General features: G+C 40.0%; 1 protein-coding gene across 1 annotated transcript in view; it reads right to left on the reverse strand.

Moving 5' to 3' along the window:
* Nucleotides 1-2,411: 2,411 nt before the first annotated feature.
* The window catches only part of LOC124789125 (sodium/potassium/calcium exchanger 4-like), a 107,237-nt gene continuing 92,027 nt past the window's right edge, over nucleotides 2,412-17,621 (reverse strand). Inside the window, exon 8 of the mRNA XM_047256414.1 lies at nucleotides 2,412-2,740. Coding sequence (XP_047112370.1) covers nucleotides 2,412-2,740 — 329 coding nt within the window. The remainder of the gene's footprint in view (nucleotides 2,741-17,621) is intronic.

A 17,621-nucleotide genomic window follows, 5' to 3' on the forward strand; every position in this document is an offset into this window, starting at 1 on the left:
TCAAAAAAAGTCTCTACTTTCCGTCAAAACACACGTGCAGCAGTATATCCACACAGCTGATTGTTAAACTGGTTCAGTTCATCCTGCCATTTATGATCGCTATGAAGAACTACTAGCAGCTGCAGTAGAGTGTATACACTTAACCACATAACGAATTTGTTACAAAATGTTGCTCAGTATAGGATACATTGAAGAAATGAAGTCTATAGATGATCAGCTACACTATATATTAAAGGGTTAAATAACAAAATAGCATGGTTAGTATTTTCTGCAAGCTGTATATTGATAAACTGAGGTTTTGTGGAATTGATGGTGTAGCCAACCACTGGATGATGTATCTAATCAAAAATGGAGACAGCAGTGCTTAGTAAGTTAACCAGGATAATAAGGGAAGATTCTTCCAACTGAGGTGAAATCACATATTGGGATTCCCAAAGCCTCAACCTTAGGTCTGCTATTGTTCCTCACATATGCAAAGGATCTTCAGTCAAATAAACAACAAGCAAAATGAGTCCTTTTTGCAGATGACACTAGTATTATAATCAATCCAAGTGTGAACAGCAACAGAAGAAATGGTAAACAGTGTGCTCAAAAGTATCACTGACTTGTTTTCTGTGAGTACCCTCATTCACAATTTGAAAAAGACCCAACATATTCAGTTCTATACATCCAGAGATACTACACAAATGATAAGTATAGCACATTGTAAATAAATAATAAATAGAGTGGAAACTTTTAAAAAATTAGGTGTCCATATTGATGAGAATTTAAACTAGAAAAAGCATGTTTTGGAACTCCTAAAACAACTTACTCCAGCCACATTTGCAAAAATGGTTCAAATGGCTCTGAGCACTATGGGACTTAACATCTATGGTCATCAGTCCCCTAGAACTTAGAACTACTTAAACCTAACTAACCTAAGGACATCATACAACACCTAGTCATCACCAGGCAGAGAAAATCCCTGACCCCGCTGGGAATCGAACCCAGGAACCCGGGCGCGGGAAGCGAGAACGCTACAGCACGACCACCACATTTGCACTTATATTCATAACAAATCTTGAGGCAAGACAAATCAGTAAGCTGATACTTTTGCATATTTTCATCTGATAATGTCATGTGGAATAATACTCTGGGGTAACTCATCTTTAAGAAGAAAAGTTGTCATTACTCAAAAACATGCAGTAAGAATAACTGGCAGCTCTTACCTGTGATCACCTTGTAGATGTCTGTTTATTCATCTTGTAAACATCTGTTTAAGGACCTATGTATTTTGAATACTGCTTCACAGTAGATATATTTATTTCTCATGCAGTATATTGCAAATAACACACTGCAATTCAAAAGCAACAATGATGTAATAATTTCAATACCAGAACAAAAAATTACATTCATTGCTCCACATTAAGGTTGTCTAAAAGGGGTGCACAAATCTGCAACAAAAATTTACCATGCAAATGATCCACCATATATTCTGAATTGTTAATTACAAACTAAGAAAAATGCACAAGACAAATATACAAATTTTTATTTTACAAGTTCGTAGTTTGTGTTACACAGTTTCATCAGTCTTCATTGTTCAGTACAATTAGGTACATTAAGCACACAAATAAAAGTTTTTGGGTTATCATAAATACTATTATTATGATTCTACTTCATACTGTAATCTTACATAAATTATCAGCATGTGTCTGACCATGAATTCCTACCTTCTACAGATTGAGTATTAATATAAATTAAAAAATGTGAGGTGCATCTATGTTCAACAGAATTAACACAGAGACTATCTCAAGAGCTATTATCATTTTGCACAACAGTTACCAGTTGTCTTAATTAGAGTGCAGTCACTCACTTTTCTCAGCTGCATCACATTTTATAGTTGTATAAATAAATTGTTTCCATGTTTGTTCTTTTCTGTGTAACACCTTTATTACAAGCCCTGCAGGATTGTTGCCATATACAACTGAGCTGGATAGGAACAAAGCCATAAGATTTGTCCTTTTTTTTTTTTTTAAAAAAAAAATGCCTCACTTCAAACATGGAGGTCAGAAATAAAATCTATTTTTCTTGAATATTTATTTTTATTTTGCTCCAATAATTTGCATTCTTCTCCCAAGGACAATGAAAGACAAATTTAATTTTTTTGGTTGCTATTAACATTTAATATCATACCTCCATAAAGATATTATGTGTCACTTTGTCACATTAATTCTAAATGACATAGTTTTAAACATTTACAGAATCCAGAGTTATTATCCACAGATAACATCAAAGTTTCCAATCATGTAGAAAATTCAAGCACTCATTACAGTAACTGAAGACTTCCACATTCCAAAAATTCTGCCTTCCTGATTTTGCACTAACTCTGTCCACTGAGCTGCATGGACACTGCATCTGATAGATGTAAAGCTTCAGATCCATTCACATACAGGGCCATTGATGTATCCAAAGGCATTAAGCTCCATGGCAACGGAGACAGCTAGGTATGCCAAGTAAAGGAAGAGGCAAGTCAAACCAAACAGCCTGTTGGCCCGATGACGGAATGCTGTCACCATTCCCCAGCGATACACGATAGTCAGCACCAGCATCGCCAGCAGCGTGAAACGCATCCCATTGGAGACGATGTGGACCGAGGCGCCACTTGAGGAGGCAGACTTTAGCAGCCACGGCAGTCCGAGGCACATCAACACACCTAATGTGTTTGCACCCAGTGAATTGCTGATCCCCATACTGCCTTCTCCTGTGAAGTACAATATCTCTAATTAGTAATTTGATAACAGCTGTGGTCTTCATAGTGTAATTCAGTTAATTATAGGTTACAACAGATTTTTTACTGTTCTATATGAAAACGCACATGCATGCGCACGCCCGAATGCGCACGCACACACACACAGAGAGAGAAAAAGAGAGAGAGAGAGAGAGAGAGAGAGAGAGAGAGAGAAAGAGAGGGGGGGGGGGGGGGCTGAGAGGAAGCACTTGTTAAGGCAAGCCAATATTTAATAAGGCTGACAGACAAACACAGAGAAGGCAAATTTTTTTAAAGGCCACTATATCACACGGAACAATAAATAAAAACAATGTTTACTACCAAAATATACTTTTATTGTTTATAGATGAAGTGCACAACAAAACATGATTGTGTCTCTGAAAGTGAAATGACCAAATAGTGTCAAAAATAAAGCAAGTGATGAATGAGAATAGAAAATAAAGATCTTTGTAACAGATTCCTCTGTAGCAAGGAGGGAAGTTTACATTCATATGTTTTTATCACTGCCAAGATCTGCTCCATATTTACGCGTGCCACTATGACAACAAGTGAACCCTGCTCTGCATTTTGTTGAGCCATTTCCAATTTTGGTATAAATCTATCACAACCAACACTTGGTCAATATTTAACACACTTTTCTTTACAAATAACTAAAACTACTGGCTAAACTTGCACACTTACAAGTATTTTTCTGCGTATTATGAGAGGCAGCTATGACAGGACATCCAAAATATGTTCAGAATGGGTGAATATATTGTGGTGTAGATTTTACTAAGTTATAGTATGCAACATGCAAATTCCTTGACACAAGCAAGTAATTTTTTTTTACATTTGTAGTGTCTGAATGATGAGACCAAACTCTTTTTAATGAAACTATATACTTTTTTCTGTGTTGTTGGAAAGAAGCCTTCAAGACTACTTAGTGGTATAACACGTGTGGAGCTTGATTGAACAGTAATAACATAACAGTTCCACAAACCACTGTCCCATTGTAAGGAGAAGAGATCTACAAATATCTGCCCTATTCTACATGTACATCGATATTCCGTAACCCATCTTAATGGCACTAGGCAGAGGGTACCCTATACCACTACTAGTCATTTCCTTTCCTATTCCACTCACAAAAAGGATGCGGGAAAAATGACTGTCTATATGCCACTATATGAGCTGCAATTTCTTGTACCTTATCTTCATAGTCCTTAGGTGCAATGTGTGTTGGAAGCAACAGAATAATTCCACAGTCAGCTTTAAATGCCAGTTCTCTAAATTTTCTCAGTAGTGTTCCTCAAAATGAACACTACCTTCCCTCCAGCGATTCCCAATTCAGTTCTTGAAGCATCTCCAGAACAGTTGCATGTCAGTCTGGGCTTTGCTGTTGTAGTGATCAGACAACTTACTCAAGAAGGTATGTAAACTATCACAATGTAAACGACTGTCCAGAATGTGAACAGGGTTTTTGTTTGTGGCAAATGTTGCCAAATTGTCAAGATTAGTGGTCTGGTTGCATGAAGCTAACTGTGCCAAAAGCTCACTATCTGTGTTTACAAACATTACAAAAAATTCAAGAACTGGAAAGTTTGTCATGGCTGACAAGAAGGAAAAAAAAGTCTTTGTGACATAATAATTTTAGACAACCACAGATGTAACGTCAGGAAGGCTTACACACATGTGTTTCTAATCCAGAGCTCTCTACGAGGTAAGAGTTATTGAAAGCCAGTTGAGATAGGCCTCGTCATAACTACTGATATGAAGTTGAATAACAATGTGGTGGATCTGGTTGCAGGTGCCACTTTGTGACTGTAACCGAAGAGTGGCGGAGGTGGGTAGTGATGCTGCAGGTGAATCTCACCCAAGAGTCCCTGAGCAGCTAGTGCAGACAGTCAGTAGTGAGTCACCATAGCACCAGTTAAGTGATATTCATCGCTGAGTCATCTGTAGCAGTACCACAGATGAGTCTAAAAGTCACTATGGAGTCATGTTGATTGAGCTGTAGTAAGGTTACAAGAAGTCTATACACAGGTGAGACAGGTCAACTGAGTTTCCAATAACTATCCAGCGACAGTTATTATCTTGAGTCTTCTGCCTGTCAGAGAAGAACAAGCACTTATAGTGTTTCTTTCTAGACACAATGAGTAATAGTTAATATTTCCTGTCTGTCAGAATATAGGAGAGATAAAGTGTTGTCTTGCACGTTTCCCCAGTCGTGGATAAGGTATCTGACTGTGTACTATCGGAATGAGTTGCAGCAGAGCGTACACGCCTGACAGCAAAAGGTAGAATGCTTGAAAGGCCTGCAATACAGCATGCTCATTGATTTGCAAGGATATGAAGCTATTGTAAGGCACTTATTTGAATAAGGTTAAAGTATTTGGAAAATAAATTGTTTTTGAATTGGATCCTTAACTGATTGCACTCATATTCAGATAAGGGTGCTGACAGAATATTGGACTGCATGTGTTCCACAGTTCACAAATGACTACTGCAATCTGTGTACCTCTCTATGATGCTCTCGCACATTCACATCAAACAATGGAATCTCTACAATACTATGAAAATGATAGATAGGCACTTGCTGTAAAGATGACACATTCAGTTGCAGACACACAATCAGTTACAGACACACAATGAAAGACTGTCTGCTATCTACCAGGATGACTGCCCACTAAACTACAGCTGAGACCAAAGGGGACCACCCTGTGATGTAACATGCAGCTGCACATAACATTCTTCATTTCAATGGCTGTTTTACAGCTCAAGTCATCTGGATCCTCTCCTCCACCACCATTTTCTCTGAACTGTGCAGACTGGAGTTATCCTTACAACTCATTCTCCTCTCCCAAAATCATATTGACCTGAAACTAAGGTAACCTAATGTCCTTACACCCTACACCCAACAGTTTCCGCCCCCTCTGTCCTATCATCTCCTCCCAGTTCACATTTCCCACCCTCGCTGTGCTGCGCTCTCTGCCAATGCCACTGGTCTCTTCCCCTCTCTGATGCCCTCCTTTTCTCCTGCACCCTCCTACCCCTGCTCTCTTCCTCACAGTCTCCCAACACAGTGCCAGGCAGCCACATCTGGCCAACACCCAGTCCCAGCACATTACGTCAGGCAGTGTTGACTCCTCTCCCTCCACTTGTACCCAGCTATCTCTCCCCCTTCCCCACTCAGCTAAGATTGTTGCTCCAGTTAGAGATGTGTTTCAGTTTCTACCTGGCCTGAGCAGGTAGAGATAGTGGTTACATGTGTGCAAGGTGTGCTTACTTGTGTGAATGCTTGTATGTTTTTCTTTTCTGATTAAGGTTTCGGCTGAAAGCTTAATGTGTAACACTCGTTTTGTTGTGCCTGTCTGCAACTCAGAACATATTCTTTACTGTGAGTAGCAATCTATCCTTTTCATAATATTGTAAACATTCACTTAATTTTAAGGGATGCACAGACACAATAATGAATGCAGTGCTATGCACACAGATAGTAGAGTAAGAATGTGTGAAAATACGCTGAGTAACACAAATTCATACAAAAAGGTTACTGATGCCCCTCCAAAACAGAGTTATGATATCAGCTGCTCAAAAACTTGATCTTTTGGGACAATTCAATGAAAAATATTTGATGAGTTTGTTGTCTGCATGTTATACAGATCATATTTTTGTATGATCGATCACAATGATGTGGAAGCAATCAGTTAGTTTACAATTTTAATGAACTTCCTGAGTGAAAAATGTAGCAGCATACTGACCATCTATGTGATTGTCTTCTACATTAATCTTAAGCTGGTTGTATTTCCTTTTCACTTTTATATGGTGAATTATAATTAACTCTTATGTGCAATGTCACCCCCCCCCTTTCTCTCTCTCTCTCTCTCTCTCTCTCTCTCTCTCTCTCTCTCTCACACACACACACACACACACACACACACACACACAGAGAGAGAGAGAGAGAGAGAGAGAGAGAGAGAGAGAGAAACATATATAGTGCATACATATTATAGTGCTATGTGTTCAAAATTTCTTAATTCGTCTATGGAACAGGAGGAGTTGTCAAGCAGAAATAAAGTCAATTTATTTTTGAAGTTGTCTGTGAGATTCAGCACATCACTGGCAAGTCATCGACAATTTTTATGGCTGAATACCTAATTCCTTTCTGTGCAACACCAAGGCTTTTCCCTTATTGTTGTATGTGGCAAGCAGTTTTATTGAGAGGAAAAATGGTTTTTCAAAATTTTTCATTTTGATTGTCTTTTATATGACATACGTTACTGCCTCTTTGGTAAGATAATGACTGAACCTGGGCCAGTGTAGTACTGAATGTTTTGCAGAACACCCACTCTTAGCCCAAGAGAACAATGTCCCACAGTTGTACTGCCGACAGAGGGATGCCCACTCAAGCACCCTCTGCCCACCAATGAGAGAACAGGGAGATGGTCACACAAGGCCTGTCAGGCAGGTAAGTGAGAGTGCATCGGTATTTGGGATGCTCTCTCTTGCCTGTCAGCTCAGTCTGTGACCAGACGTGTCCACTACACAGTGCCTCGCAGTTTAACTGGCAGCTTCCTTAAGTGTAGGCATTGAAGAAATAATACCTCCAATTGTAACTGGAATCAGTTTTCTCTTTTGATGATTTTATTCCGACACCACCAGATTCCCCACTTCCTGCTCATTTCCCATCCTACCCAAATTCAGCACATATGTGTTATTCTTTTCCTGAATGTTAGTGTTGTTTCGAACTGTGAATGACCATTTACAACAAACTTAATGATGTAGTAAATGTGTCGAGAAGCTGTTGTATGCTAAACTGTTAAGAGTGTTCTGCAAGACCATCTGCAGTGGATACCATACATTCAGTACAAAGAACACTTTCTTCCTCTGTGAAGAGTAGTCTCAGAATATGATGCCATAAGATATTGGTGAGTGCAAATATGAAAAGTAAGTCAAACATTTGACATTTTCATCTCCAATCACGTGCATATTGTTAGAAGTGCAAATAACTGTTGTTCTGTGACACATATCACTATGGTCATGTAGGTATTAACCTAAAAATAAAACAAAAACTGCAGCGACTTTATATAACTGAGGAAGTAAGAGTATTTTTATTTTAAACTAGGGCAATTTCTGATCATTTTGCTGAGTTAAATTTAGCCTGAGTAAGCACAAATAGTTTATATCACTTTAACAGTATTTAATTATTGATAGAGTTTCTAATTGTTGTTTCTCTTCATTGAAGTATAATTTTGCTCATTTCATGCCCACAAAGGTTATTTTTCATAGTAGGATGCACAGAAAACAATGACTGAATGGACGAAAGTGTTCTGTTATATATTGCGCTAGCTCTATGGCTATGCATGTGGAAAGAGCAAACGAGTGCACATATAACCAGAAGAAACTGTAGAGAAGTTTTCTTTGTTTTATATATCCGTTGGCCTTAGTATTATTGGGATAATGACACTGATAGTGCTGTGCAGTGGCCTAAGCATCACCGGCAGAGAGACTATGGATGACAGACAGAAATATCTGTGAAATAAACAGAGCCTTCATTGTGTTGTGAGACATGTGATGGTGCAGTCATGCTTTGTGTCATTCAGTCACAATAAAGTACAATATATGATTCACTCACAAACATCTCATCTCCATTATTGGAACTTATCTTACACCTGGTAGGGAGATACTCCATATTAGTGACCCCAAGTCAACCGCATACAGAATACCACATACCGCAATGAGTAAGTGTTAATTTTGATTTGGTTAATGCGCTTTATCAATGCGAACATCTTTTGTTGGACACACCACTTCACCAGCCCCTCATGACTCTGCCACACGGATGAATGCAAATGAAGTGTTTCAGCAGTGCAACAATGTCACCGACCAGTAGTAACATACGAATGTATGGTAGCAATGTGTTCTGTGTTACATAATGGGCCAACAGCCGGGTAATCTTCTCTAAGACTTTGGACATGAGCCACCTCAAACTGCATCGGTGTGTGAACCATACAACAAACAGAACTACTTTCAAACTGTGATGTATTTCACATGATACCAGTCTCACCTGTGCTGTGAAGTACAGTCAGACACACAATCTCTTCGCTCATGGCTCCACAGCTGGCTACCCTCTAACACAGTATGGTTACTGGGTTTACAACCGTGCTGTGATGCTATTTCACTCAGCCACAATTACACTTTCACTATGTACCCAGCATGATATGGTTTGACTGGTTTCTCATGCTGAACTACTGCAGTTTCGGGGGCAGAACAGTCCACTCTCTTATTCACAACTATGGAATGTGTTTTCAATACCGTAGGCATCCTGGATGATGATACCCAATTTGTGACTTTACTTTGCCTTCTGGCAGAACATACCGACCTCATAACTGATGTCATAATAACACCACCCACTCAAAACAAGTATGATATGGCAAAATTGGTCCTTCTGTAGTGCCTGTAACTGACAGCAGTTGAAATGAGGAAGATATGAAGAGTAACTTGCTGATTAGGCACTATAGCAGCTTTGGCATCGGTTACGGATGACACTTAATGCAAGTCTCATTCTGGACGCAACTCTGTGGACAAAGTGGATAGTGAAACTTCCACTGCAGCTACAAATTGTAATGATTTCCCACAAGGCAGGGCCACTTGAAAAAATAAACTAGTTCTGGCCAATAGGATGTTTAACATGATGCAACACCATCAAAAAATAAACACAACAGGAAATTCCACATCATGAAGCATGCGTCCATTACCAAATGCCAAGATCACCTTTACAAAATGCCAAGTCACCGATTCACCATGACCTGCTCTGACAGCACACAAGGGTGACATCACTGCCCACCCTCAGAAGGCAACTCAGCCAAACACTCGTACCACTACGGCACCAGCTGGCAACGTTGAGTTGAGCACCGCTGCCACTTTGAGGCCATTACTCAGCACGTATCCCTATCAGTTTGGTACAGCTGCAAGCAATCGTGATGAGACTTGAGAATTCCCACACACGGGTTGCACTAGGTGCACTGGCTCATGCCAATCAACAAGTTGCCAACAACTGCTGTGCATTCTTCAAATACACTCCTATTGCCACCACCTCTGGAGTGTTCACTGCATATATATGATCATGACATACATCACTACTTGCTGGTAAACACAGGTTTTGATATCAGCAAGAAACCAAAAGAAACTATTTCAACAAATCACCACTACAACAGTGCTCCATCTCCATGCCATTAACAATTCATGGTGCACTGAAGTAATGGCGAAACCCTGCACCTCTCCCTGCTACACTGTTTCACATGGGGTTTCTATGTGCGCAATGTCAAGGAACCGGTACTGGGGACTGATTTCTTGTGACATTTCTGCCTCTTGCCAGACCTATGAAACATGTCACTCCTGCACCATGACACCAGGACTCTTCACCTTGATAACACATTTACCCTGCAGAACAATGCTGTGCCCCACTGTGCACATGGTCGACAAAGTAACATACACCAACATACGTGAGGAGCATGTCATGATGGCAGTAAACCTGTCAACTGCCACTCAAATTCGGATGCACTCCTTGCTGAAAATGCTACACTCTAACAACAGAGTGTAAACAACACATCCACTACTCTTTCACTGGCAGGCGAGCACTACAAGAATCTTATGTGTGCCTGCCACACAGATGAGTGTGGGGGTGCAAGCATAGCCATGCGCACCTCACATGGCCCTACCCCACTGACAGGTTGCCCAGTGCATGTGATCAACAGTCCCACAACACCTCACCAAACACAGGTTAGTATGATGCACTCTGCCTCACCTAACAGTAAATCAAATGACAGCACCCCTTCTATAGCAAATTTCCGATGGTCCAAGGTTCAACTATACGCAGTCCAAAATTTGCGTGGTGCACCATATCCTAACAACTGCCAGCCAACCAGATCAACACAAAGTGCACTGTCTCACCCCAGCTAACTGCTGTACCACAAAGGTGGTGGTTGATGAACTGTTAATGCAAGAATAAACAGTTAAATGCAGGGATAGTCCGCCTTTTGGGACAGCATGTGAGAATCACTGATAAAACTTGTGTGAAAGAAAGATGGGAGCATCAGACTCTGTAGGGACTGCAGACCTCTCAACTGCAGACCTCTAAACACTGTATGATAGCTACCTGATAACAAACTTCCAGGATGTCAAGCACTTACTTACAGGTGCCTGATCGACTGTAAAAAAGGGTGCCTCCAAATTCCAATACACCGAGATGACATCGTAAAAATGGTGATAATCACACCATTTGGCCTGTTTGAATATTTTGTCATGCCATACAGTCAGGAGAATGCAGCCCAAATGTGATGGCACTTCACAGATGGAATTCTTTTTAAGCTCACCTTCTGCTGCACCTGCACTTAAGAAGATATCCACATTTTTTTGGCCACACCCCACCAATACAGCCAACACGTTGAACAAGTTCTTACTGCAATTCAGGACAAGGGCATGGCCATTAATGAAGAGAAGTATCAGCTATGGGGGGCTGAAGTAAAAGCATTAGTACATCTTAGCAATCTTGAATTCCTATCGGCATCACCTATTGCTAGCAGATAGAAGCACCCCTTACCAATGCTCTCACTGGGCCGGACAAACAGGAGAAAAGGTGAACAGTGTGGTATGATAAAATGAAGGATGTATTTGAACTTGCTGGGATTGTCTTGCAAGAACGATTACTTACTGTCACCAAAGATGCAAGTGACACCACAATTGGGGCTGTACTGTAGCAAGTCATCAGGAGTGAAACTCAATCACCATGATTCTTTTTGCAAAAGCTCACAGCTTCACAGTCAAAGCGGTCTGACTTCGACCGCAGATTACTAGCTGTTTAGGATGCAGTTAGCTTCTTTAGGGAAGACACTGCGAGGAGACATATCATTGTGTTTACAGGTCACAAGCTGCCCACCGATGTGATTCGTCACTCGTCAAAGGATATCAGTCTCCATGGCTATTGACACATTGACATCATCAAACAATACAATTCAGATGTTTGCCACATTTGTGGGGCTGATAATATAATTGTGAATTACATCTACATCTACATCTACATCTACATTGATACTCCGCAAGCCACCCAACGGTGTGTGGCGGAGGGCACTTTACCTATCACATGCCAATGTCATTGCTCTCCACACTGACTATCAGTTAGCAGCTGAACAGAGCAAAGATGCAAGTGTTACAGACTTACTAAGCAATGACTCTACAGGATTGTGCATTCAACAACGAACTGTACCCAGGTGCGCAAAGTGCCAAAAGTTTGCAATGTATCCCACAGAAGACTACAACCTCTGACGCCAAAGACAATGCAGTGCACAATCTTTGAACAACGTCACAACTTGTCTCACCGGGGCATCAGTTCGACATTTTGCTTCATTACAGAGTAATTTCTGTGGCCAAACATAAAATGAGATTGCTGCTGTTGGGCACAGGCATGCATAGCATTCCACTGCAGCAAACTCATCAGGTACAACAACTGCAGTTAGAACAATTTGAGATACCACGGGCCACTTTCACCATGTAGAACTCGACCTCATTAGACCCTTCCTGCACAACACTGTTGTCAGTTATCGACAGAGCATCCCAATGGGTCGAAGCAATACAACTGCAGAACATCACAGCACTCTCAAGAGCTCGTGTACTCATAGATAGTTGAATAGCTCAATTCGGCTTACTCAAAACAATTATAACTGACCACGGTCAATGGTTTGAATCAATGCTATTCAAAGCCCTATGCAACCTCTGTGGCATTAAGCACAATCACACATCAGTCTACTACCTGCAAAGCAACAGGTTGGTTGAGTAATGGTACAGGACACTTAAAGCTACTCTAATGTGTCATGGGGGTTGAGGACAGAGACTTCTCTGGGGGTACTGTCAGGAGTACCAACAGCATTTAAGGAGAATCTGCAAACATCAGTAGCCAAAATTCTGTAAGGTGGGTCACTAATACTGCCTGCAGATTTGAACATATAGCTGCAGCCTTCCCCACCCTGGTTCAGCATGTAAAAGACCACATCAGACACATGTGCAGCCACTGCCTGTAGTGCACTTAATTCATAAGGTGTTTGTGCACAAAGTGCTGCATTCCGGTGATTTTGTCATGCTGTGCAATGAAACAGTTACATTGGCTTTACAACCACCCTACAAAGAATGATTCAAAGTCCTTAAAATGGTTACACACAAATTCAAAAACCTTCTCAACAACAAAATGACAACTGCCTTGATTAACCACTTAAAGCTTATATGGGTCCTATGGGACAATGATCCAGTGAATGCCCACAACACTGCAGTGAATGTCAATTATAGTGATGACTGACTACCATGCGGTATATAGTCAACCTCTTCAGTCTCAGAAGAACCTGTCATTTTCAATATAGACCTTGAAGACTTTGACCCAAAGAAAATAAGTGTCACAATCATCAATAATACCTTGGCGGTTGACGCCCACAGGGCCAAAGCACCGACTTTGAATGTAGCCCACATGCAGAGAATTGAACATACATATGTGTTGCCACACAACATCAAATATGCTTTAATTTCATCTCATTTATCAAGCCCTCTTGGACGATCATCTGCTTGAGGGTTCTGACAAGACAGATCTCACACAACAGTCCACATGCTGACACAGATGCACCTGTTGATGCATCAGCTCCACTGCCTCAGCCTGTGGCCCCGCCCACCGAGTTTAAATCCCAGTATAGCCACATCAGACAACTCCCACCCCAACTGCCCCCTTACCATCTGTATGGCATCAGCATTAACGATGACACATTTCTGAGAAATGGGCTGGTCGTGTCTTGTGTACATGCCTGCTACAGCACCAGTACAGCACTTCTCTTGGAACAGTCTGGTCTTGTCTCATACATGCACCAGGCATGATGTGCTCGCTCATGCACATCTGTATACTTCACAGTGGACAGTCTATGACAGCCACATACAACTTGATATGTCAGCATCATTTGTCACACGGCACACATCAAGTCTATAGCCAAGTTCTTCGAAAACATTGATAAGCGTGTCTTCAGTGATTGTAGCAACAGCTGCTTCAATCCAGTTTCTTAATTCAGGGAGGTCTGCTGATAGCAGAGGCATGTACACACGATCCTTGACGAAGCCCCAAAGAAAAATATCGTATGGCATTAGGTCGGGTGAACGTGGAGGCCATGCAAAGCAAGCCCTATCATTGGGGCCCTTGTGGTCTATCCAGCACTTGGGTACAGTGAAGTTCAACCAATCATGAACTTTGCTATGCCAGTGAGGCGGCACACCATCTTGCTGGAAAATAAAGTTCTCTGGCTCATCTTCTTCCAACTGAGAGAAGAGCCATTGCTCTAGTGTATCAAGGTAAGAAGTGCCAGTTACAGAAGGTGCACCAATATAGAAAGGCCCACAAACTTTCCGCTGGGATATGGCACAAATAACAGTCACTTTAGGGGAATCTCGTTGCATTTGTACCACCTTGTGAGCATTTTCTGAGCGCCAGGTGTGCACATTGTGACTGTTAACATGTCCACTAAGGTGAAAGGTCGATTCATCACTGAAGACAACATGATCCAGAAAATCTTCATCTTCATGAAACAACATTTCGTTTGTGAAGTTGGCACATAATACATGGTCTGCTGGCTTTAGAGCCTGTAATAACTGTAAGCAGTAAGGACAAAGTTGTACACATTTTTTAAAACTTTCCAAACAGTCGACACAGGAACCTGTAATTCACGACTAACCTTCCGGACTGATTTCTTTGGGCTACAAGTGAACAAATCTCTCACTCGCTCAACAGTCTCTTCACTAACTCTTGGTCATCCTGTGCTCTTCCCTTTACAAAGGAAGCCAGTATCTTCAAATTGATGATACCATCTATGAATGTTATTATCACTTGGAGGATCACAACCAAACTTCAGCTGGAATGCACGTTGCACAGTAACTACAGATTCAGTTTCTGCAAACTGCAAAACACAAAACACTTCCTGTCCACTAGTCGCCATCTTTGCTACTACCACTGTCTAGTGGACTGCGGCGGAAAGATTGTACGCTGCGCATGCGCACTGGTGCCAAACACAACTGTTTGAGTTGCTCTTTCATTTGACATATCATTTATAAGTGTAAGTTTAATGTAATAAATATTACAAAGCTTTAAAACCTTGCTATTCATTTATAAACATCCTGTATGGTATTGGACATGGGGGAGTTGCAATATATATTTAGAATGGACTAAATCTACAATACTTTACTATTGATTTCACAGACCTGTGTATAGACACCACTTTTGAGGCTGCAGTTGTACATATACCTAAACATAATATTATTGTTGCATCTGTATATCGCACACAATCTTCTAGTGAATATGAATTTATAGTAAATTAAAAAAAAACTGTTAGTTTTACTAACTAAGCCTAAATATAAATACCAAAGAATCTTAATTTTTTGTGATATTAATATGGATATCAGGGGACAGAGTCATATCATAATGGAATTCTTGGATAGCTTAAGAGCTTTTGATTGTTAATGTCTAAATGATAAGCCTACTAGATATAATGCATGTTTAGACAATACAATAAGTAATATCCATGAAAATAATGTTGAAATTGGAATAGTCAAGTTAGGCCCAGCTGATAATGATGGCCTATGGATTGCAGTCCCAGTCAGCATTCCAGATGAACAACACAAAACTGTTAGACCTATGAATGAATGCAACATAAGAGAGTTTAGAACGAGATTAATGTCAGTTAACTGGAATGACATCTTGTACAAGCATTATTTATGGAGGAAATTGCAAGAATATTTTATGAGTGTTGTCCCAGATTTTTTTTAAAAAAAAAAAAAAAAAAAAAAAAAAAAAAAAAAAAAAAAAAAAAAAAAAAAAAAAAGAGCAGCTCATAAACCAGACTAAATAATTGGTTCACACCATACCTCAACAGTATCAGGATTATGCTTCTTATGTTTAAGGACAGATCTCATAACAGCAGCAAGTACAAGGAGATGTACATTAGAATAAGAAAAATCTGTAGATCTGAAATAAGCTTGGCAAAACGTAGGGTGAATGATAACTATATTCTTAAAGCTAGAAATAGCTATAAAGCTGCCTGGGAAGTAATTAAAAGTGAAATAAATAGACCAACAACTCAACTAGCTGTACCCATAGCCCAAGATATCTTAAACTCATGCTTTGTTAACTTCAGTTTACAACAAGATTTGTCTCCCCCCAAAGCCATGCTTGACGCTAAAACTCTTTTAGGTTTAAACAAGAATGTAGTTCATAAATTATGCTGGGCAGTAACTGTAAATGATGTTTGCAAAGCAATAGACAAACTAAGTAGTTCCAGAGCAGAGGACTTCTATGGTCTGTCAAAGTTTGTCATAAAGAAGATATCAAGTGATCTTCTGTCCCCTCTAACCACTCTCATTAACCGTATATTACAGCAAGGGATTTTCCCCAACTGTTTGAAAATAGCAGTAACTATTCCTATATTTAAGAAAGGCGATAAATCAAATCCAAGTAACTATCATCCTATCTCATTAATCCCAATAATATCTGAAATAATTGAAGACTGTGTTCAGCAACAAATGAATCACTATTTTGAGAGGAATAACCTGTTAAGTAACTTGTAATGTAACGGACTACTGAAACTACCGATACCACCAGCTGGTGAGGTGTGCAGTGCCGTCAATCAACTTGAAGGAGCAAGTGAACTTTAACTACATAAACATAAACTGAAATATTATTATTTTGTTACAAAACTGTTAATATGAGGACAATCATGAGGTATATTGCCACAGAACTATATTATAAACACTTTTCATTTTTCATACTATGTTTTTCATATATGTATATGTGCATTGTGTAAAATATCGATATACAACCAAGGTTGGCAGTACTGCACAGTTTGTAAGCTCTGTGAACAGGAGCCGGTTGTTGGCGGGTGTAGAGAAAATGGGCAGTTGGTGCTGAGACATCTTGTAATACGCTTGCTTTGAGAAGGTCAAGGATAGAGGGAACGAAATGATGTATTGGAAAAGCTGTTACATTGGAAATTATTGAATATCGTCACGATCAGCATTTATAAAATAAAAGTTGGAAGTTTAAATATGTGTCAGTTCTTAAGCAGCAGAATACACACCCTGGACCTAAAATTGATTTAACAAACAGCGGAAGGCGAGATTCATCGCTTGACCACGAGTGTGCAACAATGACCAATAAAGTTAAGAAAGTTATATTACTCTAAATTCAAATTGTGATGATACCTTTCTTTCTCCATGTCTTCAACCCTGTATGTACTCTGTTATTAGAGTGAACAGCGTGATGGGGGCTTGTGGTCGACTAGGCACACCAGGGAGACCATACAGGTTTAAAATGATAATTTGTAACTTAATATACTACTACTGATAATAATTAATATTTGTCCCCCGGAGAAAGAGGTGCATTACAAACTCACAGTATGGATGCAGGTCTAAACTATCCACAGTTAAAGCAATTGAAAATATTGTTAGTGATATATATGATGCCTTTGAAAACAAATTAATCTCTTGTGCTACTCTCCTAGACCCGAGTAAAGCATTTGACACTGTATCTCCTAGTACTTTGATAATGAAATTAAGACACTATGGCATGGAAGAGGACACCCTGAAATTATTAGAGTCCTACTTAAGCAACAGAGTACAATTTTTTAGTGTAAATGGGCAGCTGTCAAACCCACAAACAATAAAAAGAGGTGTGCCACAGGGCTCCATACTTGGGCCCTTCCTGTTTGTAGTGTATGTTAATGATATGCTACAGTATTTACCCTGTAAAACAGTCCTCTATGCAGACAATACAACTTTTATAAATTCAGGACAGACTCTTGAATCTGTA

Source organism: Schistocerca piceifrons, chromosome 3 (genome assembly GCF_021461385.2).
Source record: "Schistocerca piceifrons isolate TAMUIC-IGC-003096 chromosome 3, iqSchPice1.1, whole genome shotgun sequence".
Lineage (NCBI taxonomy): Eukaryota > Metazoa > Arthropoda > Insecta > Orthoptera > Acrididae > Schistocerca > Schistocerca piceifrons.